The 26798-nt window shown below is 42.2% G+C and overlaps 2 protein-coding genes across 6 annotated transcripts in view; one reads left to right on the top strand and one right to left on the bottom strand.

Moving 5' to 3' along the window:
• The window catches only part of rmdn1 (regulator of microtubule dynamics 1), a 45832-nt gene extending 36759 nt beyond the window's left edge, over positions 1-9073 (top strand). For 2 of the 4 annotated variants that reach the window (XM_038809123.1, XM_038809125.1), the window contains 3 exons: positions 3123-3153; positions 5909-6042; positions 8830-9073. In XM_038809123.1, the coding sequence (XP_038665051.1) occupies positions 3123-3153; positions 5909-6042; positions 8830-8880 (216 nt within the window). In that variant the 3' untranslated portion in view covers positions 8881-9073. The remainder of the gene's footprint in view (positions 1-3122; positions 3154-5908; positions 6043-8829) is intronic. The other 2 variants (XM_038809124.1, XM_038809126.1) reach the window with 1 other exon arrangement.
• A 616-nt stretch (positions 9074-9689) lies between these two features.
• The window catches only part of LOC119972433 (NEDD4-like E3 ubiquitin-protein ligase WWP1), a 291224-nt gene continuing 274115 nt past the window's right edge, over positions 9690-26798 (bottom strand). For both annotated transcript variants that reach the window (XM_038809115.1, XM_038809116.1), the window contains 3 exons: positions 18719-18815; positions 14606-14678; positions 9690-11035 (listed from right to left, as the gene is read on the bottom strand). In XM_038809115.1, the coding sequence (XP_038665043.1) occupies positions 10936-11035; positions 14606-14678; positions 18719-18815 (270 nt within the window). In that variant the 3' untranslated portion in view covers positions 9690-10935. The remainder of the gene's footprint in view (positions 11036-14605; positions 14679-18718; positions 18816-26798) is intronic.

A 26798-nucleotide genomic window follows, 5' to 3' on the forward strand; every position in this document is an offset into this window, starting at 1 on the left:
TTGACTTTTTATTAACTTTAACCTGTATTATACAGCCTCAATTGGAAAGAAAAACTGGATAAATTCTACAGGTTTCAAGGTTTTAAAAAAAAATCCCCTTCTGGATCATGGTCCTAATTAAAGGACAACTTACATTCAAAGAATAGCTGTGGCCATAAGAAAATTAGGGTTAGAGTTAATAGGCACAACATAGTAGATGTAATAATGGAGTAATAGTGTGTTCAAGCAAAATGTTTGCATTATAAGCTACATAACATAATCCCTTGATAAGCAATGGTGGGCCTAAAAAAATTGGCTAACTGTTGTATTTGGTAATGGAAGATATCAATGGGTTCATCAACAAATCTTTCCTGACCCACTCATTTGCCAACCATGATTCTCGCCAGAGTCAGAAGTTGTGGAGTTCCATCTGATTTGAGCACATAATCTAAACTGGCCCATAAATGGAGTACTGATGGAATGGTACACAATTGGATGTAATGTTAGACTAAGGCTCCATCCATCCTCGGGTGGATGAAAAAGATCCCATGTCAATAATTGAAGATGAGCTGGTGAGTTCTCCTCAGTGGCCTGGTCATTTTTTATCTTAAGCAACTTCAATAAAAATAATTTACAAAAAGTAAATTATTTGGTCATTACTACAGTTCTGCTTGTGGGATATTAGTGTGTGTAAAGTGGCTGTCATTGTTTCTTATATTGGGATATCATGCAATCATGAAAGGTGCTTTAAAATGCAAGCCACTCTTTGTCTTCTTTAAAATTACTTCTGTAGTTGGGAAGAGTTAAACTTTCATTGTTGTTTCAATACCCCTTCCCCCCAGAAATACTGAGTGCATTGTTAACTTTTCATATTCTCCAATTTAATATATTTTGGATCCTTTTCATGAGATGCGAGTGTCACTAACCAGGTTAATCCCCAATTGCCCCTGAACTGCTACAGTCCATCTGGTGTAGGTACACCACAGTGCTGTTACAAAGGGGATTCCCAGATTTTACCCAGTGACATTGAAGAAACGATGATACAGTTCTAGTTACAGTGGTGTGCTGCTTGGCAGGGAACTTGTAAGGTGGTGGTGTTCCCATGCATCTGCTACCCTTGACTTTCAGGATGGTAAGAGACCACAGATCTGGAAAGTGCTGTCAAAGGAGCAAGTTGCTGCAGTGCATCTTGTATACGGTACACACTTCCAATATTTCAGTGATGGAGGGAATGATTGTTTAAGGAAGTGAATGGGGTACCGATCAAGTGGGTTCCTCTGTTCTGTCAAGCTTCTTTACTGTTATCGGAGCTGCACTCATCCAGGAGTTTTTTTAAAATATGATGGTGTCGCTGGCTAGGTCAGTAAATATTGCCCAATTTTCATTGCCCTTGGGAAGGTGGTGGTGTTCTGTTTTCTTGAACTACAGAAGTCCGTGTGGTGTAAGTACATCCATCATGCGGTTAGAGAGGGATTTCCACGATTTTGATACAGCGACAGGGAAGGCACAGCAATATAGTTCCAAGTCATGATGATGTAAAACTTGGAGTGGAACTTGCAGGTGGTGATATTCCTATGCATCTGCTCCCCTTGTCATTCTGGGTGGTAGATGTGTGTGCTTTGTAGTTAGTGGACACTCTGGGGAGTCAGGAGGTGAGTTACTTGCCAGAGAATTCTTGGCCTCTGACCTGCTCTTGCTGCTGCAGCATTTATATGGCCAATACAGTTACGTTTCAGGTCAAAGGTAACCCCCATGGTGTTGGCCATGTGGAATTCATCAATTGTAATGCCATTGGTATCAGGGAAATTATTGTATTTTCTCTTGTTGGGAGATGGTCATTGCCTGGCACTTGTGTGGGGAAAATGTTACTTTTTTTAAAAAATGTATTTTATTACAAACATGTATTAAAACAGGTTACAGTGAACAAACACCCCGGGAATCATGCTTCCCTACAATCATCTATACAGCCTGTACAGATTTTTCCTCTTTTTCACCCCCCTCCACCTCAACGAACAGCCCCTCAAACATGGTCACAAATATCCTCCACCTTTCCTCAAACCCCCCTGAAGAGCCCCTTAACTCATACTTTATCTTCTCTAATCGCAAGAAGTCTTACAGGTCACCCAACCATGCTGCTACCCCCGGTGGCAATGCCGACCGCCACTCCAGCAAAATTCCTCGCCATGCAATCAGAGAGGCGAAGGCCAAGACATCGGCCTTCCTCCTCTCCATGAGCTCCAGCCCAAATATCGCCACCAAAAGGTCCGGATCCACCTTCTCCTCCACTATCCTGGCTAAGACCATGAACACTTCTGCCCAGAATCTTCCCAATTTTTTGCAACCCCAAAACATGTGCACGTGATTCGCTGGCCCCCGCCCACACCTCTCACACTCATCTGCTACCCCCTGAAAGAAACCACTCATTCTCGCCTGCGTCATATGCACCCTGTGCACAATTTTTAACTGTATCAGGCTCATCCTTGCACATGAGGAGGTCCCGTTTACCCTTTGCAGTACTCACTGCATGCTCCCCAACTGATCACCCCTCCCAACTCCGCTTCCCATTTCTCCTTGATCTTCAGCACCTGCTCAACTCCTTGCTCCCCCAGCCACTTGTATTTATCCCCAATTCTTCCCTCCCCTTCCAGATCCGGGAGCAGCAGTCGCTCCAGCAGCGTGTATCCCGGCAGTCTAGGGAACCCCTTCCAGACCTTCCGTGCAAAGTCCCCAACCTGTAGATACCTGAACGCACTCCCCCTCGGCAGCTCTGCCCTCTTTCTTAGCTCCTCCAGACTGGCAAACCCTTCCTCCAAATACAGATCCCTCACCTTGACCAGCACCACTTACCTCCCCCTCCTGCATGCACTATCCACACCCCTCCCCTCAACCCGGGCTCAAACCTCAAACTCATGATTCTCGCACAGCGGCGTTAGCACCGACATCCCTTCCGCCCTAAAATGCCTCCTCAACTGATTCCATATCTTTACTGGACTGCACCACCGGGCTCCTTGAATACCTTCTCGGAGCCATTGGCAATGCTGCCGTCACCATAGCGCTCAAACTAGACCCCTTACAAGATTGAAAATGTTACTTATTTAGTATATTACGGAAGATGCTAAAATTTTAAAGCATTTTTGTTTCAGGCTCTCCAATATTTTAACAAAGCTGAGGAAGGTAGGAGATTAATGAAACTAATTCATTCAATTACATTAAATTGTATCGTGTTGAATTATTAAATACTGCACTTTAAATTAATAAATGTATTTCATTCATTTAGTTTATTAAGTTACATGAAGTTGTATGTTGTATTTAATTTGTGTACATTATTTCTAGTGTTTACATGGCATAATATTGAAACGTGCAGATGATGCAAAGTTTAGAAATGGAGCAGTCTTCAGGAGGAAGTAGACAGTCGGAAGATGAATTTTAATGCAGATCTTATGAAGTGGTGAAAGGAAAAATGATGGGAGGCAGTATAAATTAAATGGTGTAACAGAAGGGTGCAGGGGTAGGTTCACATTGTGAAATATTTGAAGTTGGCTGTTCAACTGCTAAAAATAATTAATATAAAAATACATAGACTATATAGAACATACAGTGCAGTAGGAGGCCATTCGGCCCATCGAGTCTGCACCGACCCACTTAAGCTCTCACTTCCATCCTATCCCCTTAACCCAATAACCCCCCTAAACGTTTTTGGATACTAAGGGCAATTTAGCATGGCCAAACCACCTAACCTGCACGTCTTTGGACTGTGGGAGGAATCCGGAGCACCCGGAGGAAACCCACGCAGACACGGGGAGAACGTGCAGACTTCGCACAGACAGTAACCCAGCGGGGAATCGAACCTGGGACCCTGGTGCTGTGCTGCCCTTTATGGGATTCTTGCCTTTTATAAAGGTATAGTTACTGATTTGTGTGACAACAACACATTCAAGGATACTGATCAGACCTGAACTGGACATTACAGTATCCAATTCCAGCTTTAAGCCTAGGAGAGAATGGTTTAAGTTGTGTGGAAAATCTGTGCATAGCCCACAATCGTGGTGGAATGAGATGTAGCAGTGTTCGCTACTTAAAAAGGAAGCATTTGTAGAGGAATGGGATGATTAGAACTCGTAAAAACAGCATTTTTTACCTCTCCTCCCAATTATCTATAGGTTTTTGCACAGCACAATGTATTCAGTGTTTAAGCCTCTTAAGGAATTTGGTTGCAGAATATTTGAGAAACCAAATATCCCCATTCTACAATAAGGATTACTTCAAATATTAGTTTTACAAATTTCATTTGAATCAACCACATAAAAATACGAGACTAAGGACAGAATCAAATCCTCCTATTGGTGCAGTTATTACTATGCTTGCTGGGCAGAAATATACACTTGGCTATTTGTTTAGCTGATTTTTTATTTAGTGATTAGGTTTAATCAGAATGAGAAACAGTTCCGTACACCCAAAATGAGATGGCGAACAAAGTCTGTGAATTATATTTCTGCATCACTTTTTGTAGTTTCTGGTTACTGATGAAAATAACTTTAAATCTATGACCCTGGATATTGATCTCTCTGCGAAGGGAATATACCCTTCCTTTATACTCCATTTAACCCTTGATTTTGATTTTCTAAAACTCAATTAAATCTCCCCATAATTTTTTTTTTTCCAGAGAAAACAATTCCAGCCTATCAAATATTTCATCATAGCTAAAATCTCCCAGCCCTGGCAACATTCTCCTAAATTTTCGCTCTACCCTCTGTGGTACTATGTCCTTTCTGTATTGAGGTGACTAGAACTGTATAGTGTAGTGAAATAATGGTTGTGTTGTGATTCACCGACTGACCACCAGGAGTCTCCTTATTATATGTGAATGTTGGAGTCAGGTGACCTCAGACTGACTGGAGAGTTGGAAGAGGTTGCTTGAGCATGTCCGTACAATTATTCATCTGTTGTTTTGTATATATTTGACCCACAGTTAATATTAATAAATCGTTTATAGCGTTAGCTACAAGTTGTAATAGAAGTCAGGCCATCTGACAAGAACATTACACACAGTACCCTAATTTTGGTCCAACTAGTGCTTTATACAGTTCCAGCATAACCTCCTTGCTCTTGCATTCTGTGCCTCAGTAAATAAACTATCTCAAGTGCCTTCTTCACCATCTCTTGAAGGATCTGTGGACATGCACTAAAAAACGTTTCTCTGTATCCTAACATTTATTGTGCATCTCTTTGCCTTCTTTTCCTTTCCCAAATGCATTAACTCCCACTTCTTCAGATTCAATTCTATTTGCAACTTTTCTGCCCATCTGATTTATTGATATCTTCCTGCAGACTACAGCTTTCTCTCTTACTGCCAACCAAGTATCGTTGGCAAACATCTTAATCCTGCCTTGTTCATAAATCTACAAGTTTCCAAACTGATTTTCCAGTTAATGCATAACACCCTATTAATGCAGTGATAGTTGGCAAAGATCTTTCTTCAAATTGCTTTCAGTAGTTGAAAAGGGCAGGTACTTTTAAGTATGACATGAATGACGAACATTGTCAAAATCTTTCCCATTTTCTTGGAAAAGCCTTCTGGCTGTTTGTGAGTGACCCTGGACCCTGGCAGGCAGTTTAGGAGCAGCTTAGCCTGATCTTGTCCACTAGTAGAACTTCCAGCAGATAGTCACTGGTAGAGTTCAGAAGCAAGTGCCTCTATTTGTTTCTTTAATTGTATTGCCGTCCTCCAGACCAAGAAACTCTGGGGTAAATTTCTCCCACCTTTCTCATTAAGATCTGTTAACTAAATATAGACCAGAAATTGAACATTCAAGATTTCTATGACTTTCTCAGATAAGGTTTGTTTTTACAATAGAGCTTATGAGTAGAGAACTAGAAATCATTCTTCAAAATGGAGCAAATTCAAGTTTAGTATGTTTTTAATTTCCAGCTGACCCAAATTTCTACAGTAAAAACTTGCTAATGGTGGGTAAAACCTATATGAAATTAAAAAACGAGATTTTGGCTCTATTGTGGCTGACAAAAGCAAGAGACTACCCAGCACGTAATGAAGAAGACAAGCAGGTACAATTGGACTGTTTCATTCAAGAAATTTTATCTTTGGAGTGATATAAATTTTAGTTCACTTCCAGATAGCTTTATAGTTCTTAACAAATTAAAATTTTTTGTGTTGCTTTTATTAGTGCTGATAAAACACTATTAATCAAACTTGGTCCCAGCCAAGCTGAAGTAAGTAGCTGCAGTAAGCGCCTGTTTAGCTTAAGAAAGTAGTTTAAAGGCTGCAGGTGGGTGGAGGATATCATATTATCGTTTAGATTTGGTAGACAAGTAAAGAAGTAATATTAATACAACTTAATTGAGGGATTACGTTCAGGGGGGTGATCGCGGTGTGGTGGTAATGTCACTGGACTAATAATTCAGAGGCTCGGGCAAATTCTCTGGGACATGGGTTCCCGCAGCGCAGTTGGTGGAATTTAAATTCAAGTAATATATCTGGAATTATATTCCAGGTATAATTATATATCCAGACCCAGAGCAATGTGATTGACTCTTAACTACCCTCGGAAATAGCCGAGCAAGCCCTCAAACAAGGTCAATTAGGGATAGATAACAAATGTTTTTTTAAATTAAAATTAGAGTACCCAATTCATTTTTTCCAATTAGGGGGCAATTTAGCCAATTCACCTACCCTGCACATCTTTGAGTTCTGGGGGTGAAACCCACGCAAACACGGGGAGAATGTGCAGACTCCACACGGACAGTGACCCAGAGCCGGGATCGAACCTGGGATCTCGGCGCCGTGAGGCTGCAGGGCTAACCCACTGTGCCGCCATGCTGCCCTATAGGCAACAAATGTTGACCTTGCCAGAGACACTTCCATCCCTTGAAAGAATAAAGGACAAAAAAAAGGAATTGAATCCAGAAATAAGTGTCAGCAGCACTATCTGTCCTAGGCTCCAGGACATGGAAAACAGTGCCAATAGAAAATAAGAACTAACTATTGATGACTTCATCAAAAGAAGCATGGCTTTTTCACTGAATGGTTGGTTAGGATTTGAGAAGTTAGGATGGTTTTCCTTTGAGAAAAGAAGGCGGAGAGGAGTTTTGGGATAGATATTTGAAATCATGAGGGGTCTGGATTGAGTAGATGGGGAGAAGTTGTTCCCGCTTAATGAAAGGATTGAGAGCAAGAAGTGGTAGTGATGAGGAAAAATGTTTTCATACAGCGAGTGGATAGGGTCGAGAAAGCTTTTCTGAGAGTGTAGTGTCGGCATTCAAAAGGGAATTGGAACTGTGAAAAGAAAGAAATAATGCAGAGTTAGAGAGAGAAGATAGGAGAATGGAACTAGTTGAGTTGCTCATTTGGAGAGCCCGTGCAGACATGATGGGCCAAATGGCCTCCTTCTGCGCTGTACCAATTCTTTGGTTGCTTTAAGGATCCAATTTTAGCAGGCCCGATCACAGCCTTTCATCCATTTTGTGTAGGGTCCGGGGACTCCAGTGGCAGAGCTCATCCAAATGACAATCTTACAGAACCCTGTGCAAAAACATAACATTGTCACTGAGAATGTTAACATTTTTTAAAATCCCAAAGTCGAGTGAAGAGTGGATTTGGTACATGTCAGATTTAAAACTTGAACTTTTTACTCATTCATGGAGTGTTAACTTCGTATCTAGTCTCCAACACGGTTGATTCTCTGAGGGGTCAAATGATATGGTTGCATCATGGATACTCTCCTAGTATTCTGTTAACAATATTTAAGTGCACCATATGAATGATAATCACAGCACCAGGGTCCCAGGTTCAATTCCCAGCTTGGGTCATTGTCGGTGCAGACTCTGTGTGTTCTCCCTGTGGCTGCGTGGTTTTCCTCCCACAAGTATGAAAGATGTGTTGTTAGGTGAATTGGACATTCTGGATTCTCCCTCAGTGTATCCGAACAGGTGCCGGAATGTGGTGACTAGCGAATTTTCACAGTAACTTCATTGCAGTGTTAATGTAAGCCTACTTGTGACAGTAATAAGATAGCAATAGCGGCTAGGGCAGAAAACCTGTACGTATAGGTTCATAATAAACACATGTTCACTCTGTTACAACCAGCTTTGGTGCTCTGTCAGAAGGGTGTGAATGATGGGCTGGGTGCATAGGGGCTGCTGGCTGGCTTGGGCCACAGAGTACAGCCGCTCCCATGCCCACCCTCTGCATGTCCTACCTCCAACCTCTCCCTCATCAGTTTCCTGATTTTTAAAAGTGCAAGTTAACCTCGGTGTCGGGCATTCCCTGGCGGAGGATCGCATAGGCCATGGAGAATGCGAACAGCATTTACTGTATGTGCGGCGAATTACAATTTAGCGTAAATCCGGTACCAGCCATGATTTTGGCGTCAAAACCAATTCCCCGCCCAATCGCCTTTCCCAATCTCAGACTCTGCTCACTGAGAATCCCACCCCTTATGTTTGATGGATTCTACAGGTCAGAGGATGTCCAATTGCATTGGAAGCTGCATATTTAATAACCAGAGGTAACCTTGAAAACTGCCTCTTACATAGATTAGAGACAGTTACATGTGTTAGAAGTGGTGAATATTCACAGAATCGTGAGGCTATTGTCAAACAGAAGCGTGGTGAATTAATTTGCGTAACAAAATAAATAATAAATATTATTTTTCTCAAGTGATCAAATTAATCAACTAAATTTTATTATGGTGTATTTTGCTGAACCATTACTTTTGTGTCAGAAGCTCATTTTTTATTTATAACAACTGTCCTAACTGTTTTTGGTGCATGAAAGTGAGTTGGTTTTTTTTGGTGCAATTGTGGATAATCAAACTTATCATTTCCTATTTGTAGGTTCAAAAAGAAGCTACAGAATTACTGAAGTTGATCAACAAAGGGGGTTGAGCACCATCTTAAAGCAACCCTCCCCCCGTGAACGTTGTGTTAATTTTGAAAATAAATTAATCAATTCCTCAGAACATCGGTAAATTAAAAGGGTTTTTATTAAATGTTTTTAATCACAAAAGAATTCTACATGATGAAATTGTACAGGCTGGACACAGCATTAACCAAATAAAGTATGTTTATATATAATATATATTCTCATGTACCTTCTGTGTAATTATTGTGGTAAATAACTCAATGAGGCAGTGAAGTAGAATTGCAGAGCTACTCAATTCTCAATAGAAAAGGGCTCACTGCCATGGGAAACTGAAGGAAAAAATACATCGTATATTGACTGATGCACCTTCATTGCTCAGGTTTCCAAAATAAAATCTACAAAAAGATATATCCCAAACTTCACATGAAATTAATCATCAGCAACCCCCCCACTGACTGTTAATCCATTTCTTTTGATCTTAAATTATTCAATACAATGTGTGGTCTAGAACTACTCTTCTTATACAACAGCTTGACAGAAAGGCTTTCAGATAAGTAAAAAAAATTAAACAGACATCAAAGAGGAAAAAGTCAGGAAGAAATAGCTCCAGCAGTCTTTCTACCTATAATTACTAGTCTGGTTTTGAGAGAAGTTTTAATCTTGAACACCTGACAGAAGAAAAATTAACAAGTTTAGGTGGTAATTCCTGATCTAACACAGCAACGACCACCTATTTAGTAATTATACCAACTAATCAGTTCTGCTGACAATTTTTTTTTGTGACTACAATTTTTTAAAAATTGCAATGGGAAAAACTGACCAAACTCAAGTATTTACAAAACCTTTACAAATTAAAAACTTTAATGGAATTTACAATGTTTAAATTTAAGCATTACAAATGTTACATTTCAATGTCCATATCTCCCCATTCACTGCAAGGAAGCACGGTGTGTTAGAAGTTGCAGTTCCATATAATTCACAATTATTTTTAAATAGATTTTTGTTACATGTAATTAAGTAAATGCCCTCAATACTGATGAAACTATTTTAAAAATCATTTTATTACATGTTTTTGAAACTTCTGCATTTAAGAAAAAAAATAAATCACTTGATATTTCTAGAAAGAATGAAGGCCTATATTAGAAATTATATTTCAAAGACAGAAAAAGAAATCAAACCTATGCATACATAGAAAGCAATTTACAGAACAGCCATAAAAAAAAACTGCATGTATAACATTGCAATGGGAAAACTAATTACACAACATTCCTTACAATGTGCAAAACTTATATTTGATTTATTTTGTTTTATTCCTGATTGATAAATGTAACTCTAAAAGGCTGAACATAAAAGCAGCAGAGGTAATATTTTGCATAATTACTGTGAAAATTGTCCACATTAGCTTCTTGTATATAAAATTACATTAGTAGTATGGGGTACTACCCAGTACTTTTGCGTTCCATTTTTTCAGTCTGCTATACACAAAACATACATAAACAGCAATAACACAACAAAGAAGGAAAAGAAAACCTCATGTCAGCATTTACACATTCTATGATCTCAACAAGCCAGCAGCATTAATTCTAGATATTTAACAGTGTTTGGCATAAGCCTTAAATACTTTAGTGACAGCCATGCGAGAAATAACCCTGGTAGATTTGTTACATCAGTGGAAACTGATCAATAGGGCATGTGTTGTCTTCTCAAAGATGCAACTCTAAGGGGGTCGAACAGCACACCTACCAGATCTCCCGGTAAGCTCTATAAAACTAGAGCCATTGATATTCCAGCTGCTTCTGTTTAAAAAAACATTCTATGTTTCAGAAAGCAGCCAAACTCTTCTCCAAGACACTCATTTTAAGGGGAAACACAGGTATGTAAAATACTATGTGTGGTTCAAAACATAAATTTGCATAATGATTCAGGAAGAAAAGCAGCTCAGTTCTATAGGATTCCAGAAGTAAATTACTTCTCTAGGCAAATAGCTTATATACAACGGTAGGCAACTGTGCAGCTGTAGATGGCTGGATATGAAACAAGAAAGGTACATTGTGATGTCATCCAGAAGATGTGATGATCTATTCCTGCCCAAATCCTTCTGTTTCTTCGATTGCAAAAAGCAGTTTCTCTTTCAACTGTTCATAGCTTTTGTAAGGCGGCAAATCCAAACGATTAAAGCTGTCAAACAACACATGTAGGTGAATGAATATTTGGCTCAATTTGAACACTGTCATGTTGATGTTCTGAATAAATTTCAAAATTCAGGTTTACCACTGCTGCAGAATTCCTCTTCTTTATCTTGGGACTGCATAACACAGCATGTTTCTGTATTTTTTGGACCTCGAATTACATTTTGCATGTAACTGATGCAAGACATATTTCTCCTGGCCAAAGCAGTCCACAATTAGAGAACCTAATGAAATGTGGAAAATAGAACTCGTGCTACTGGAGGGAAGCTTAGCACTTTTGAGATAGGAACTAAAACAGTCAGACTGGGGGTGGGGGGCGCTCGGTCCAGGAAAGAGGGAAGGTGGGGGCATCAGTCTGAGAGGGAGAGGGATCAGTCCGGCAGGGTCAGGTCGGACGTGGGGGTGGGTCCTTTGGGGCATCATGCATGTGCATGGTGTCCCGTGCAAGCCTGGGTCTAGATTTTTAAAATCCCATCCAAAGTTGGCATTTAAATCGCTTCTGTCAGATGTTAATTGCTGTACCTTTCATGATTTCAAATATCTATATCAAGTCTCTATTTGACATTAACTGCCCTAATGAGAACATCAGCTTCTTTCCACATAACTGTAATCGCTCCTTCCTGGCACCATTCTAGTAAATCACTACCTTCTCCAAAGCAATTCCGTCTTTCCTAAAGTGCAGTGCCCAAATTTGAACACATCCAGCCAAGTGCAATTGTCCAGAGGAAGTTAGCGCTTCAGGGCAATTGCTGGGTAAACCCTTATGTGGTAACTTCCTAAAGGGATTCCCAGCGTATCATAGGGGTGTCCCCTAAATGCGACACCGGGGAACCAGAAGTTTGGATTTGTTTATTGTCACGTGTACCGAAGTACAAAGCTTATAGTTATCGGAAGAGTCATTGACTTGAAATGTTCACTTGATTTCTATCTCTAAAGATGCTGCCTGACCTAAGTATTTCCAGTACTTTCTCCATTTATATTAGAAGGATTTGAGTGGCAGGTTTAAAGAAATAAATATGCCCCATTGAAAAAAAAGGTGAAAGTAAAGCTAATACAATAGAATGGGGCTAACAATTTTTTTTTTTTTAATTGAAAGCTATCTCTGGCATTTTAGTCTGTTTAATACAATGAAAATTTGCATTTATATAGCACCTTTAATGTAGAAACTGTCCCTAGGCAATTTATTTGGGATGGGGGGGGGGGGGGGGGGGGGGGCAATACACCCAGATAAAATAATAAAGGCAATCCCTAGTGCAAGATTAGGGGAGATGACTGAAAGCTTGGGGCAAAAAGATGATTTGTGAAGGTTTTTTAAATCTGAAAACAGAAATGAAGAGGGCTGAAACTCCACAGGGAGAAACTGTCCTGTTGTGGAGTGACAAAAGGGGAATGCCAGAGAACTGAAAGACATGGAAAGTTGCAGAAAGGGAGGGGAAAGGACGTGGAAGGATTTGAAGAGAAATACTGTAAATTCAATTTTTAGGGTAGAGCGGTGATGTATTTCAGTAAGAATGTAAATGATGAGTCGGACACTTTAGGAACTTTCAAGTGGTTATTGGATAGGCACATGGAGCACACCAGAATGACGGAGTGGGATAGCTTGAACTTGGTTTCGGACAAAGCTCGGCACAACATCGAGGGCCGAAGGGCCTGTTCTGTTCTATGAGTCGTTTAATAAAGCCCCATATAATAGGCTTGTTACCAAAATTGAAGCCCATAGAATAAAAAGGACAGTAAAGTTACTGATTCAAGGAGTGAGCGGTGAATTTATATTTTTGGACTAGAAGGAGATATACAGGGGTGTTTCCCAGGTTTTAGTACTAGAATCACTGCTGTTTTTGACAAAGATTTTGAGTAATGGAATAATTTCAAAATTTATCGATGATATTAAACTGTAATTGTGAGTTTCACAGTAATTTCACTGTAGTGTTAATGTAAGCCTACCTGCAACACTAATAAAGATTATTATTGAACTGGGAAGTGTGGTTTTGGGCTTCATAAATAGAGGCATAGAGTAGAACCATGAAGTTATGTTAAATCTATATAAAACATTTGTTCGGGTCCCAGTTGGAGTTGTGTTTGCAAATCTGGGCACTGCACTTTAGGAAGGACAGAATTACTTTGGAGAAGGTACAGAAATTTACTAGAATGATGCCAGGAAGGAGAGATTACAGTTATGTGGTTAGACTAAAGAAGCTGGTGTTCGCATTAGGGCAGTTAAGGTCAAATAGTGATTTGATAGAGATATTTGAAATCTTACAGCAATTAAGAAGAAAAGGTTTCTAATGCCTGAAGGGTTGATAATCAGTTGGCACTGATTTAAAATGATTGGCAAAAGAACCAGAGGCGGCATTGGGAAAACCTCGATGAATGAGCGATTAGGATTTGAAGTACCAGGTGGCGGGTACAGTTTCAATAGTAGCCTTCAAAAGGAAATCGGATAAATAGTTTAAGGGGAACAAATTGGACTCACTGGAAAATGATCCGGGATTTTGGACTAATTGAATTGTTGTATAAAGCACTGGCACCAACTCAATGGGCAAAATGGCCTCCTTCTGTGCTGAACTATTCTGTGATGGACTTGGCATGGAACAGGATGTGGGTTGCTAATGAATAGAATGCACAGAAATTGGAAAACCAAGTCTAGAGATGAGTAACAAAAAGAAAGGATCAGCACGTGAGGGTGAGGCAAGTACTCTAAGGACAAGACATGATTCTTGAACAATATTCCATGGCTTCAACCTTGGTTCGGTCTCAGCCACTGAACAGGCAGGGACGGGTAATGAGGGGGAGTTAAGAGCCATTCCAAATAATGGCCTCTGTTTACCCACAATGCAGTTGGAAGAGATTTTACATCATCGCCAACTTGATTTCAGAAGGCTGAGAAGGGGTTCAATGGATATGATGGAAAGGATATGGTGGCAAGTAGAGCTGGGTGTCACTGGATGGTTGATCCTTTGTAGGTTAAGTTGCCAAGATTCTGGAAGTGCTGGCGTAGGGGTGAGAAGCAAAACTATTGCCAGAAATGCACTGGCGGGCAGCATGGTGGCACAGTGGGTTAGCCCTGCTGTCTCATGACGCCAAGTTCCCAGGTTCGATCCCGGCTCTGGGTGACTGTCCGTGTGGAGTTTGCACATTCTCCCCGTGTTTGCATGGGTTTCACCCCCACAACCCAAAGATGTGCAGGCTAGGTGGATTGGCCATGCTAAATTGCCCCTTAATTGGAAAAAATGAATTAGGTACTCTAAATTTATATTAAAAAAAAGAAGAAATGCACTGGCTGCATTGGCGAACATACCAAGGGGAGAAGCAATAGAAAGGATATGTTTGCATCAGGCGTACTGTAATATTGTTTATAGCCTGGACTCCTATTCGTGAACATGGAAACTAAGATAATAAAATGGCTATTCCACGCTAATTAGCAGTTCCCCGTTAGACCAGCATACAGTATAGGGTTTACTACTTTATAAAGGTATCATATTAAAGCACAGTACAGATTTAAAACTATGGATATTCTTTCCCTCCAATAAAGTTGATTAAAGTTCTGATCATTACTCACCAAGTATGACTTCTGGGGAGCCATGTTTCTTTACCAACCTTTTCAATGCAAAACTTTTGAGGACCATTACTCCCTATTTAAAATAATCAATAATTATCATTGGCTAATCAACCAAACTTTTGTCAAGATCTTATAATGCAATGCAAAAGTTAAACATTTTCAGACAGAAACACAAATGGGAATGCATATAGTTTCGTTCAGTTTACACATTCTAAATAGAGTGCACAAATATGTCATTATTGCCGCACCTATGTTATGCCAAGCAGTCCTGCAAAAATAGCAGACACTTGCTTTATTAAAAATGAAATTTTTCCTATTCTTTTATTCATTCCCAAGATGTTGCTGGCAAGGTTGGTGGTAATTACCCTTCCCTGGTTGTTCTTGAGAAGGTGCTAGTAGAACAATTGAGTCTAAGCTGCTTAAGAGGACTATCAGAGTCAACCACGTTGCACCTCAGATACTTCAATCCCATGCCTACCAGGAACACAAGTCCTTAACAGCCACCATACTGGTCTACCAGGCTTTGATTCCCCACCAACACTGCATCCTCTTTGCTCTGCCTTCCCCTCATACACTCTGGGAAGCTTGCGCTCAGGGCTTATTTTTGCTAATCTCTGGAATATAAGAACATAAGAACATAAGAACTAGGAGCAGGAGTAGGCCATCTGGCCCCTCGAGCCTGCTCCGCCATTCAATGAGATCATAGCTGATCTTTTGTGGACTCAGCTCTACTTTCCGGCCCGAACACCATAACCCTTAATCCCTTTATTCTTCAAAAAACTATCTATCTTTACCTTAAAAACATGTAATGAAGGAGCCTCAACTGCTTCACTGGGCAAGGAATTCCATAGATTCACAACCCTTTGGGTGAAGAAGTTCCTCCTAAACTCAGTTCTAAATCTACTTCCCCTTATTTTAAGGCTATGCCCCCTAGTTCTGCTGTCACCCGCCAGTGGAAACAACCTGCCCGCATCTATCCTATCTATTCCCTTCATAATTTTAAATGTTTCTATAAGATCCCCCTCATCCTTCTAAATTCCAACGAGTACAGTCCCAGTCTACTCAACCTCTCCTCATAATCCAACCCCTTCAGCTCTGGGATTAACCTAGTGAATCTCCTCTGCACACCCTCCAGCGCCAGTACGTCCTTTCTCAAGTAAGGAGACCAAAACTGAACACAATACTCCAGGTGTGGTCGCACTAACACCTTATACAATTGCAACATAACCTCCCTAGTCTTAAACTCCATCCCTCTAGCAATGAAGGACAAAATTCCATTTGCCTTCTTAATCACCTGTTGCACTTGTAAACTAACCTTCTGTGACTCATGCACTAGCACACCCAAGTCTCTCTGAACAGCGGCATGCTTTAATATTTTATCGTTTAAATAATAATCCCGTTTGCTGTTATTCCTACCAAAATGGATAACCTCACATTTGTCAACATTGTATTCCATCTGCCAGACCCGAGCCCATTCACTTAACCTATCCAAATCCCTCTGCAGACTTCCAGTATCCTCTGCACTTTTCGCTTTACCACTCATCTTAGTGTCATCTGCAAACTTGGACACATTGCCCTTGGTCCCCAACTCCAAATCATCAATGTAAATTGTGAACAATTGTGGGCCCAACACGGATCCCTGAGGGACACCACTAGCCACTGATTGCCAACCAGAGAAACACCCATTTATCCCAACTCTTTGCTTTCTATTAATTAAACAATCCTCTATCCATGCTACTACTTTACCCTTAATGCCATGCATCTTTATCTTATGCAGCAACCTTTTGTGTGGCACCTTGTCAAAGGCTTTCTGGAAATCCAGATATACCACATCCATCGGCTCCCCGTTATCTACTGCACTGGTAATGTCCTCAAAAAATTCCACTAAATTAGTTAGGCACGACCTGCCTTTTACGAACCCATGCTGCGTCTGCCCAATGGGACAATTTCTATCCAGATGCCTCGCAATTTCTTCCTTGATGATAGATTCCAGCATCTTCCCTATTACCGAAGTTAAACTCACTGGCCTATAATTTCCTGCTTTCTGCCTACCTCCTTTTTTAAACAGTGGCGTCACGTTTGCTAATTTCCAATCCACCGGGACCACCCCAGAGTCTAGTGAATTTCGGTAAATTATCACTAATGCATCTGCAATTTCCCTAGCCATCTCTTTTAGCACTCTGGGATGCATTCCATCAGGGCCAGGAGACTTGTCTACCTTTAGCCCCATTAGCTTGCCCATCACTCCCTCCTTAGTGATAACAATCGTCTCAAGGTCCTCACCTGTCATAGCCTCATTTATATCAGTCACTGGCATGTTATTTGTGTCTTCCACTGTGAAGACCGACCCAAAAAACCTGTTCAGTTCCTCAGCCATTTCCTCATTTCCCATTAGTAAAACTCCCTTCTCATCCTCTAAAGGACCAATATTTACCGTAGCCACTCTTTTTTGTCTTATATATTTGTAAAAACTTTTACTGTCTGTTTTTATATTCTGAGCAAGTTTACTCTCATACTCTATCTTACTCTTCTTTATAGCTTTTTTAGTAGCTTTCTGTTGCCCCCTAAAGATTTCCCAGTCCTCTAATCTCCCAGCAATCTTTGCCACTTTATATGCTTTTTCCTTCAATTTGATACTCTCCCTTATTTCCTTAGATATCCACGGTCGATTTTCCCTCTTTCTTCCGTCCTTCCTTTTTGTTGGTATAAACCTTTGCTGAGCACTGTGAAAAATCGCTTGGAAGGTTCTCCACTGTTCCTCAACTGTTCCACCATAAAGTCTCAGCTCCCAGTCTACCTTAGCTAGTTCTTCTCTCATCCCCTTGTAATCTCCTTTGTTTAAACACAAAACACTAGTATTTGATTTTACTTTCTCACCCTCCATCTGTATTTTAAATTCCACCATATTGTGATCGCTCCTTCCGAGAGGATCCCTAACTATGAGATCATGAATCAATCCTGTCTCATTACACAGGACAAGATCTAGGACCGCTTGTTCCCTCGTAGGTTCCATTACATACTGTTCTAGGAAACTATCGCGGATACATTCTATAAACTCCTCCTCACGGTTGCCTTGACCGACCTGGTTAAACCAATCGACATGTAGATTAAAATCCCCCATGATAACTGCTGTACCATTTCTACAAATTAAAAATAAATTCTTACTCTCCCCAATATAAAAGCAAAGTACTACAGATGCTGGAAATCTGAAGTGAAAACAGAAATGCTGGAAATACACAGCATTTGTGTAGAGAAAAAAGGTGAATGCTTCCAGTCGATGACCTTGGTCAGAACACATTTAGACAAAAGTCTTTGACGTGAAATATTAATTGTGTTCTTCTTTCCATAGATGCTACCAGGTTTGTTGAATATGTCCAGCGACATGTTGTAATACTCTCCACTTTTTTATCCTAACCCCTTCAACGATGTAATGTTTCCTTCCCTATCACTACCACTTCTACTCGACATCCATAATCTTTGCTCGCTTGCCCAGAGTGGGGCTAGAGGCTGGCAAGGATATATGCCCTGACTATACAAGACTATTTGCTTCCAAATGTCAGGTGGATTCACGGGAGGCACAAACTGAAGACAAGGGAATCTGGGAACCAAGTTAGCCTCAGAAACACTTGTACGCCTTCTAATGGCTGGTTATAAGGCAGCAAAGGTTTAGAAACTAGACACACAGGCAATCTAATTAGGCAGCAATCATGGAGGGTATCTAAAATGTGGGAGAGGATAATAAAGAAACAAAATACACATGGAAATAAAAATAAATAATAGCAAGCATAATTGCTATGAGAGAAACACACAATTAAAGCATTTAACGTTAGTAATGTCATCAGTTCATCTGTGCACTACAGGCAGCTATAAATAGTAACTAAACATAAAATGCATAATGTTATTCTGTAAATGGAAATTACAGGTCAAAAGGTTTCAGAAAAACAGGTAAATAATTTGTAATGGAGATTTAAGTCAATTATTATTTTAACGCAAATATAAATATGGATAATTTGGCTGTACACACCAAAATCAGAATTCTCCAAACTAATTTAAATGTTGAAGTGACATAACTAGCCACAGAGGTTACAATAATAACTGAGCAGTTCTGCTTACCCAGAAGCTCAGCAAATCCTCCTAACGGCAAGCGGCAGGTACCCGTGACAAACTGCATCAATCTTAAACGCACCTCATTGTCCATTTCTTTCACAAACTGGGAAGCAAAACAAATTTACATATGAGGCAGAATGGTTCAAACCCATACAATCCTATGGTTCAAATCCATACAATCATATGTGAATGTGTGAGATAGAATAGAATTTTAATATTCATAATAGTGGAAGTTCAGCTCGCACCCCCAATAAAAGGCAAAATGTTGTGCAAATCAGCATGGGGAAGAAACAGAATGTAGTAAATAAGCCACAGAGCATGCTAAATAAGATTGGTGACCTGCAGGCGCAGACAGCTATGTGTGAATATGACTTTTTGGCAATAGAACTAAAAGGGCAGGACTCGGTACAAAGTATTCCCAAAAACAGGGTTTTGAGTGAAAATAAGGAAGGAAAGAATGGGAGAGGTGGCAGTATTGATTGAAGACGGAGGCTGTCCGAAAGGGATCAAGAACAGAATCTATTTGGTTAGAGTTAAGTAACAATTATTATATCTGGAGTTTCTATAAGCCACTAACTATTGGATACAGAGGAAGACATTTGCCAGGAAATTACAAGGGTGCAAAAATATACATCAGTGCTATTAGGACTTTAATTATCCTAATGCAGACTGGGATAGTAAGAGAATAAAGGTCAAAGAGGGGGAAGAGTTTCTGAAGTACATGCAATAAATGTTTTAAATCTGTAATTCTGCCCCCTCCCCCAAACAAAAACAAGCAGGAAGGAAACGGTGCTGGATCTGAATCTGGGGAATGAGGTGGAGTCAAGTGAATCAGGTGTCAGTCGGGGAACATTTAGGGAACAGGGATCATAAAATTTAGGTTAGCTATGGAAAAGAACAAGCAGCGAATTAAGGTAAAATAATTAATTGAGGGAGGGACAACATCGATGGGATGAGAACATATTTGTTCTAGGTAAACTGGAATTAAAAATCTGCATGCAAAAATGTCATGGAACAATGGGCAGCCTTTAAGGAAGAGGTGATTCATGGACAGTTCCAGGAGGTGGAAAAGTAGGACAAACAAAGCTAGAGCTCCCAGGATGATGTAAGAGACAGAGGATAAGGTGGGAAAGAAATAGATGTCATGTTGATAATATAAATGAGAACTAGACAGAATATAGAAAATTCATAGGGGAGCAATGGAATAAAACATAAATAAGGAGAGTATGAGAAGCGATTTTGCAGCTAACACCAAAAAGAATCCTCAAGTCTTCCCTTCTGTGAACAGGTAGGAAAAGGAGGTGCAGGCCAAACAGGGACCACAAAGCGGATTTATGCATGACTGATGTACTGATTGAGCACTCTGAATCTGTCTTTAACGAGGAAAAGGATTCTGCCAAAGTCAGAGGAGTTTAAAATCATAAGAAGTTTAGGCAAGAGTAAATAAAGAGGAACTATTTCCAATGACCGATGTATTGATAACCAGAGGGCACAGATTGAAAAGGTGATTGGCAAAAGAAACAGAGGCAACCTTCAAAAGGGAATTGGGTAAAGAGAAATACTTTCAGGAATATGGGAAAAGATTGCTGGGTAGCGGGTCTAACTGGATTGCTCTTCAAAGGATTGCAGATTCGATGGGATGACGAGCTTCCTTTGTGCTGTGCAATTCTATGGTTCTAGGCAAGAAACCCAGGGTCACGTAGGGTTAGTGTGGAATCTGGAATACGTGTGGAATCTGACCCTATGTCTAAACTTAGTGTTATCAAGGGACAGCACCTAGATGAAAAACGATCAAAAATTTTTAGCAGACTCCAGAGGTAGGGGGTGGTTGGAGAGACTATTAACAAAGCTGCGCCAGCATGACTAAGTGTGGAACAATCCATGTCCCTCCCATAAAGCTGACTAATGAAAGAGGGGACTAAAAGTAAATGGTGGAATTGATCTTGTTAAAGGCTGTACAGTCATACAACCTGTAAACCTTTACTGGTACACATTTGTCAGTTTCTTTCTTCCCTATAGAGAGTATCCAAGCTTTCCCTCGGCATTGTAGATTCTCCCTTCCCTATAGGGAGTATCCAAGCTTTCCCTTGGCAGTGTAGATTCTCCCTTCCCTATCGGGAGTATCTAAGCTTTCCCTTGGCAGTGTAGATTCTCCCTTCCCTATCGGGAGTATCCAAGCTTTCCCTTGGCAGTGTAGATTCTCCCTTCCCTATCGGGAGTATCCAAGCTTTCCCTTGGCAGTGTAGATTCTCCCTTCCCTATAGGGAGTATCCAAGCTTTCCCTTGGCAGTGTAAATTCTCCCTTCCCTATAGGGAGTATCCAAGCTTTCCCTTGGCAGTGTAGATTCTTCCTTCCCTATCGGGAGTATCTAAGCTTTCCCTTGGCAGTGTAGATTCTCCCTTCCCTATAGGGAGTATCCAAGCTTTCCCTTGGCAGTGTAGATTCTCCCGTCCCTATAGAGAGTATCTAAGCTTTCCCTTGGCAGTGTAGATTCTCCCTTCTCTATAGGGAGTATCTAAGCTTTCCCTTGGCATTGTAGGTTCTCCTTTCCCTTGGCAATGTAGATTCTCCCTTCCCTATAGGGAGTATCTAAGCTTTCCCTTGGCAGTGTAGATTCTCCCTTCCCTATCGGGAGTATCCAAGCTTTCCCTTGGCAGTGTAAATTCTCCCTTCTCTATAGGGAGTATCGAAGCTTTCCCTTGGCAGTGTAGATTCTCCCTTCCCTATAGGGACTATCCAAGCTTTCCCTTGGCAGTGTAGATTCTACCTTCCCTATCGGGAGTATCCAAGCTTTCCCTTGGCAGTGTAGATTCTCCCTTCTCTATAGGGAGTATCCAAGCTTTCCCTTGGCAGTGTAGATTATCCCTTCCCTATCGCGAGTATCTAAGCTTTCCCTTGGCAGTGTAGATTCTCCCTTCCCTATAGGGAGTATCCAAGCTTTCCCTTGGCAGTGTAGATTCTCCCTTCCCTATAGGGAGTATCCAAGCTTTCCCTTGGAAGTGTAGATTCTCCCTTCTCTATAGGGAGTATCCAAGCTTTCCCTTGGCAGTGTAGATTCTCCCTTCCCTATCGGGAGTATCCAAGCTTTCAATTGGCAGTGTAGATTCTCCCTTCCCTATCGGGAGTATCCAAGCTTTCAATTGGCAGTGTAGATTCTCCCTTCCCTATAGGGAGTATCCAAGCTTTCCCGTGGCAGTGTAGATTCTCCCTTCCCTATAGGGAGTATCCAAGCTTTCCCTTGGCAGTGTAGATTCTCCCTTCCCTATCGGGAGTATCCAAGCTTTCCCTTGGCAGTGTAGATTCTCCCTTCCCTATCGGGAGTATCAAAGCTTTCCCTTGGCAGTGTAGATTCTCCCTTCTCTATAGGGAGTATCCTAGCTTTCCCTTGGCAGTGTAGATTCTCCCTTGCCTATCGCGAGTATCAAAGCTTTCCCTCGGCAGTGTAGATTCTCCCTTCTCTATAGGGAGTATCCAAGCTTTCCCTTGGCAGTGTAGATTCTCCCTTCTCTATAGGGAGTATCCAAGCTTTCCCTTGGCAGTGTAGATTCTCCCTTCCCTATCGGGAGTATCAAAGCTTTCCCTTGGCAGTGTAGATTCTCCCTTCCCTATCGGGAGTATCAAAGCTTTCCCTTGGCAGTGTAGATTCTCCCTTCCCTATAGGGAGTATCCAACCGTACCTCGGTATTGTAGATGAGACCAAGAATTCAGTTGAGTGGAGAAAACTGAACCAGCCAATCACAGCGTGGTGCTGCATGTTGAATATTTTTCAAAATAATTGCTGGCTGTCTATGGCAGCATATGCCCGATCGAGTTTATCCTACTATCTTCGTCACAATTAATCAGAATCCCTGTATAATATGGTTCAATGGATTCCGGTGGTGGCCATGGAGTGAGTGATCGCACATGTGGCAGCTCCCGCTCTTGCCAGTCTTTTTGTGGCCTTTTCCCCAGTTTGTAGTTGGAATTGTGAAGGAAAAAGGTGTAGGAGTGTGAGCAGAGGAGATTGACCCCTTAGTTTATGGAGCTGTGGACCAGAAGTGCCCTAAAAAGAAGAAATCAGTTGGTTGGAGCGGGTGTGGTGCTGGCAACGCACACGGAGATGGCGGAAGGGCAGGGGTCGGCTCTGCCGGCTCAGTGGTCGACAAAGCAGCTGGTGAGCTTCTTGAATGAGAGGTTCACCCAGCAACGGAAGGAAAGTTTGGAGGACCTGGCCCGGTGCAGTGGACTCGATCAAAGTGGTGGTTGACCCGCGTTGAGACGAGACTGGCAGGCCGGGGCAGGCGCTCCAGAGGTTGGTGGAGCTGGCGGGAGAGCATGAAGATCAGTTCGCCTCGATGGCAGCGGAGATGGGACAGATACGGGATCAGCAGAAGTGACTGCAGGAGAAGGTGGAGGATCTGGAGAACCGGTCACGCAGACAGAACATTCGGATCGTGGGTCTGCCGGAGGGGTGCGAAGGAGCGGATGCTGGTGTGTACGTGGGGAAGATGCTCGAGAATATGCTTGGGAAAGGTGCGTTGGACCTGTCGTTGGACGTGGATCGAGCCCACAGGGCGCTGATGCGCAAACCCCAGGTTGGGAGGAGGGCGGGGATGTCTATGTCACTGTGGCCAATGGTGGTGCGGTTGCATCAGTTCCTTGATAAGGAGCGTATCATGAGGTGGGCCAGGCAGATGAGGCATTGCACCTGGGAAGGTGGCGAGATCAATGTATACCAGGACTTGAGGTGCAGAACTGGCTAAGAGGAGGGCGAGCTTCAACAAGGTCGTGGAGACCCTATACAAGAAGAGCATAAAATTCAGGCTATTGTGCCCGGTTCGCCTATGGTTGACCGATGGGGGCCGGGAGATGTATTTTGGCTCATCGGAAGAGGTAGTTCATGTGAGACAGTGGACTGGCAGAAGGAGGACTTTGAACTTTAATGGAGGAGATGTGATGATATTGTTCTATTGTGGAAAAAATAATTTGTTTTTAGTGTTCGAGGCCATGTCCTTTTCCTTTTTTCTTCTTCGTCTCTTTTTCGGCTTCAGGTTTGTTTCTCGTTCTTTATTAAAGGATGGGGGGATTGGTCTCTGTGTTCGGGGAGGGGTTGTTTGTTTCTTTTCTATCTTCTTTTGATTTTTTGAATGGTTTTGCTCCTATATATAGCAGACCCGCTGAGGGGGGGGGGGGATTGGAAACTGAAAAATGCCTTCAGGATAAAAATTGGGAGACACTGAAATACAAACAGCAATCTTGGGAGGACTGTCATTTTCACAGTCTGTACCCTCCCCGCCAGTGACAGCGAGGATTGGAGGGATTATGGAAATACTGGAGGAATTTGGTCGGTTCTCAGGTTATAAATTGAATATGGGCAAAAGCAAGATTTTTTCGATCCAGGCAAGGGGGCAGAAGAGATTGGGGGAGATGCCGTTCAAGGTGGTGGGAGGGAGCTTTAGGTACCTGGATATTCAAGTGGCACGGGAATGGGGTCAGCTTCACAAATTTAATTTAGGTAGACTAATAGAACAGATGAAAGGAGACTTCCGAAGGTGGGGCGCGCTCCCGCTGTCACTGGCGGGGAGGTTACAGACTGTGAAAATGACAGTCCTACCAAGATTGTTGTTTGTATTTCAGTGTCTCCCAATTTTTATCCTGAAGGCATTTTTCAGGAAGGTGAATGCGGCGATCTCGAGTTTTATTAGGGCTGGAAAACCCTGCGAGTGAGGAAGGTTCTGATGGAGCGGGGATGTGGAGAGGGGGGGCTGGCTCTTCCGAACTTGATCAATTATTACTGGGCGGATAATATATTGATGGTCACGAAGTGGGTAGTGGGGGAGGGGTCGGTGTGGGAGCAGGTGGAGGCAGCATCTTGTAAGGGCACAAGCCTGAGGGCTTTGTTGACGGCATCTCTGGCGTTCTCGTCGGCTCGGTACATAGAACATACAGTGCAGAAGGATGCCATTCAGCCCATCGAGTCTGCACCGACCCACTTAAGCCCTCACTTCCACCCTATCCCCGTAACCCAATAACCCCTCCTGCATTCGCAGGAAGGCTGTGGATTCATTTCACTGCAGTTTTCGGTGATTTAGACCGCGCATATTTGACCCAGGATAACATGGTTAAATGGACCCGCACCCTTATCCCCCATACCACAGAGGCAGGACAGAGCACCTGTGCTAACTACGACCCCTCAGAGGAAACTCATAATGAGAAATGGGTTTTGAAAAGATTGTCCCGCTCTTGGGAGCAATCAGTACAAGGCAAAACCGAATTTATAAAACCCGAGGAAGGACAGGCAGATGCAGACATGCACCCAGTTAAAACACATCAAAACCCCGCATGTGTAAATGAGGGAAGGAACAGCCCACAGCAGACCAAGTCACAGGAATGTTTTAACTGCGGACAGTTAGGACATTACGCTCGAGAATGTCAAGCCCCCCCAAAACAGCAACAGAATCAGCCCACCAATGCCCCCCGAAGCAGCAACAAAACCAACAGACCCGACCCCCCACTCAGGGAACAATACCCAAGGGAACAATGCACCAGAGTGCCTGCTCCGCCTTATGTGCCTCAGGGGTCATGTTACAATTGTAGGCAGCCAGGACACTTTGCCCGAGACTGCAAGAGACCCGCACCACCAGCTAGACCCGCCCCCAGATATGAAAGAGAACACCACCCACAGCAGCTACAAGGTCCCAGCTGCCCCATGCAAACTATGAGCGCTTAACCACCACTTCTCATGGCAGGGATACCTCAGCAATGCCAATTCATTTTTGTTTCTCTCCTTCCTCTCTTCTTCGGTCACACTGCACTGACTCCATATGCTAGTTACACCCCAAGCCAAATGTAATTTACGGTATCCTTCTTTCTGATGGAACCTGTACGATATTCGTTGCATGTTTGTTTGCATGTGTTTGTTAAATGTTCAGTGTTTAAATTTAAACAGCTTTTCACAGCCCCAAGCCACCACTGCTGGAACCTGCACGCATGTTGGTGATGTTTGTTTGTTACACGTTTGTTTTTGGAGATTGGCCACTCCGTTTTCAGCTGAAAAGCTTGTGACCACCTCACATGCATGTTAAGTTTGTCGGCAGGTATCTCTGAGAACTTGTCTCAGCTGCAATGTCTGGAGCCCAACTTAAGGCTTCACCCTTCACCCCACTAGGAGCATCTTGGCTCCCCCTTTTTTTAGGTGCCCCTCTATTCTGGGAATAGAGGCTGCAAATTCACGATGAACACATTCATGCCCGTTCGTTCCAGGTTGCTCAGGCAGTGGAGAAACGGCATTGTGGACCCGCCCTGTCTAGGACCCCCCCTCTGGTCAGCTAAGCTCGGGTACAGCACAGCACGCCCTACCCGGGGATCCCATTCAAATCTTACCCGTCGCGGCCCATACGCAACTCATTCGGATACCTAATTTCTAAAGTTTGGTTTCATTTTGTTTGACCCCTTCGGCTGCCATTCCTTATGCTATTTACATCCAGGAACATTGGGATGGTAAATCACAAACCCTGCGAGACGGCTCGCAGTGGCAAAGTTGTTAAGTGTATGACTGGTCCTAAATTCGCTTTTGAAAAAAAAATGAGGGGAGTCACAGGGTGTGACTTGGCCATTCATTTAAGGGACAATTGGAATAAGAGGACAGATACACCAACATTAAAGGTATTAAACAAATTATTGACAGATACTATGCTTGATCCCATAGCTTTCGAACGTTCGAGGGAGGGATCAGAGCAAGATCAGCAATACAAAAGGACTGAAGGAAGAGAAGAAAGAAGACCGAGATGAAGAACTATATGTTTTCAGTTATTGTTTTTGTATTTTTGCGCGCGGACGCAAACCCTTTTTCCCCTATGACCCCCACCGTTAATGTTTCCCAGTCACCGACTTCTCAAAGCCCAGTAATGAACAGCGATGACCAGACCTGGTGCACAAAATTTATGAATTGGTACTCCCTTTCGAATGTTATTGAATCACTTTTGGTGATAGCAGCTCTCTGCATCGTAGTGCAGACATTCAGCTTAAGAAAATGGAGAAGGAGAGCCTCCCGCTCTTGCACCTCGACCATATACAGAGTACAATCCCCTATTTTCGGCTTCAACC

This window comes from Scyliorhinus canicula, chromosome 10 (assembly GCF_902713615.1).
Source record: "Scyliorhinus canicula chromosome 10, sScyCan1.1, whole genome shotgun sequence".
NCBI lineage: Eukaryota > Metazoa > Chordata > Chondrichthyes > Carcharhiniformes > Scyliorhinidae > Scyliorhinus > Scyliorhinus canicula.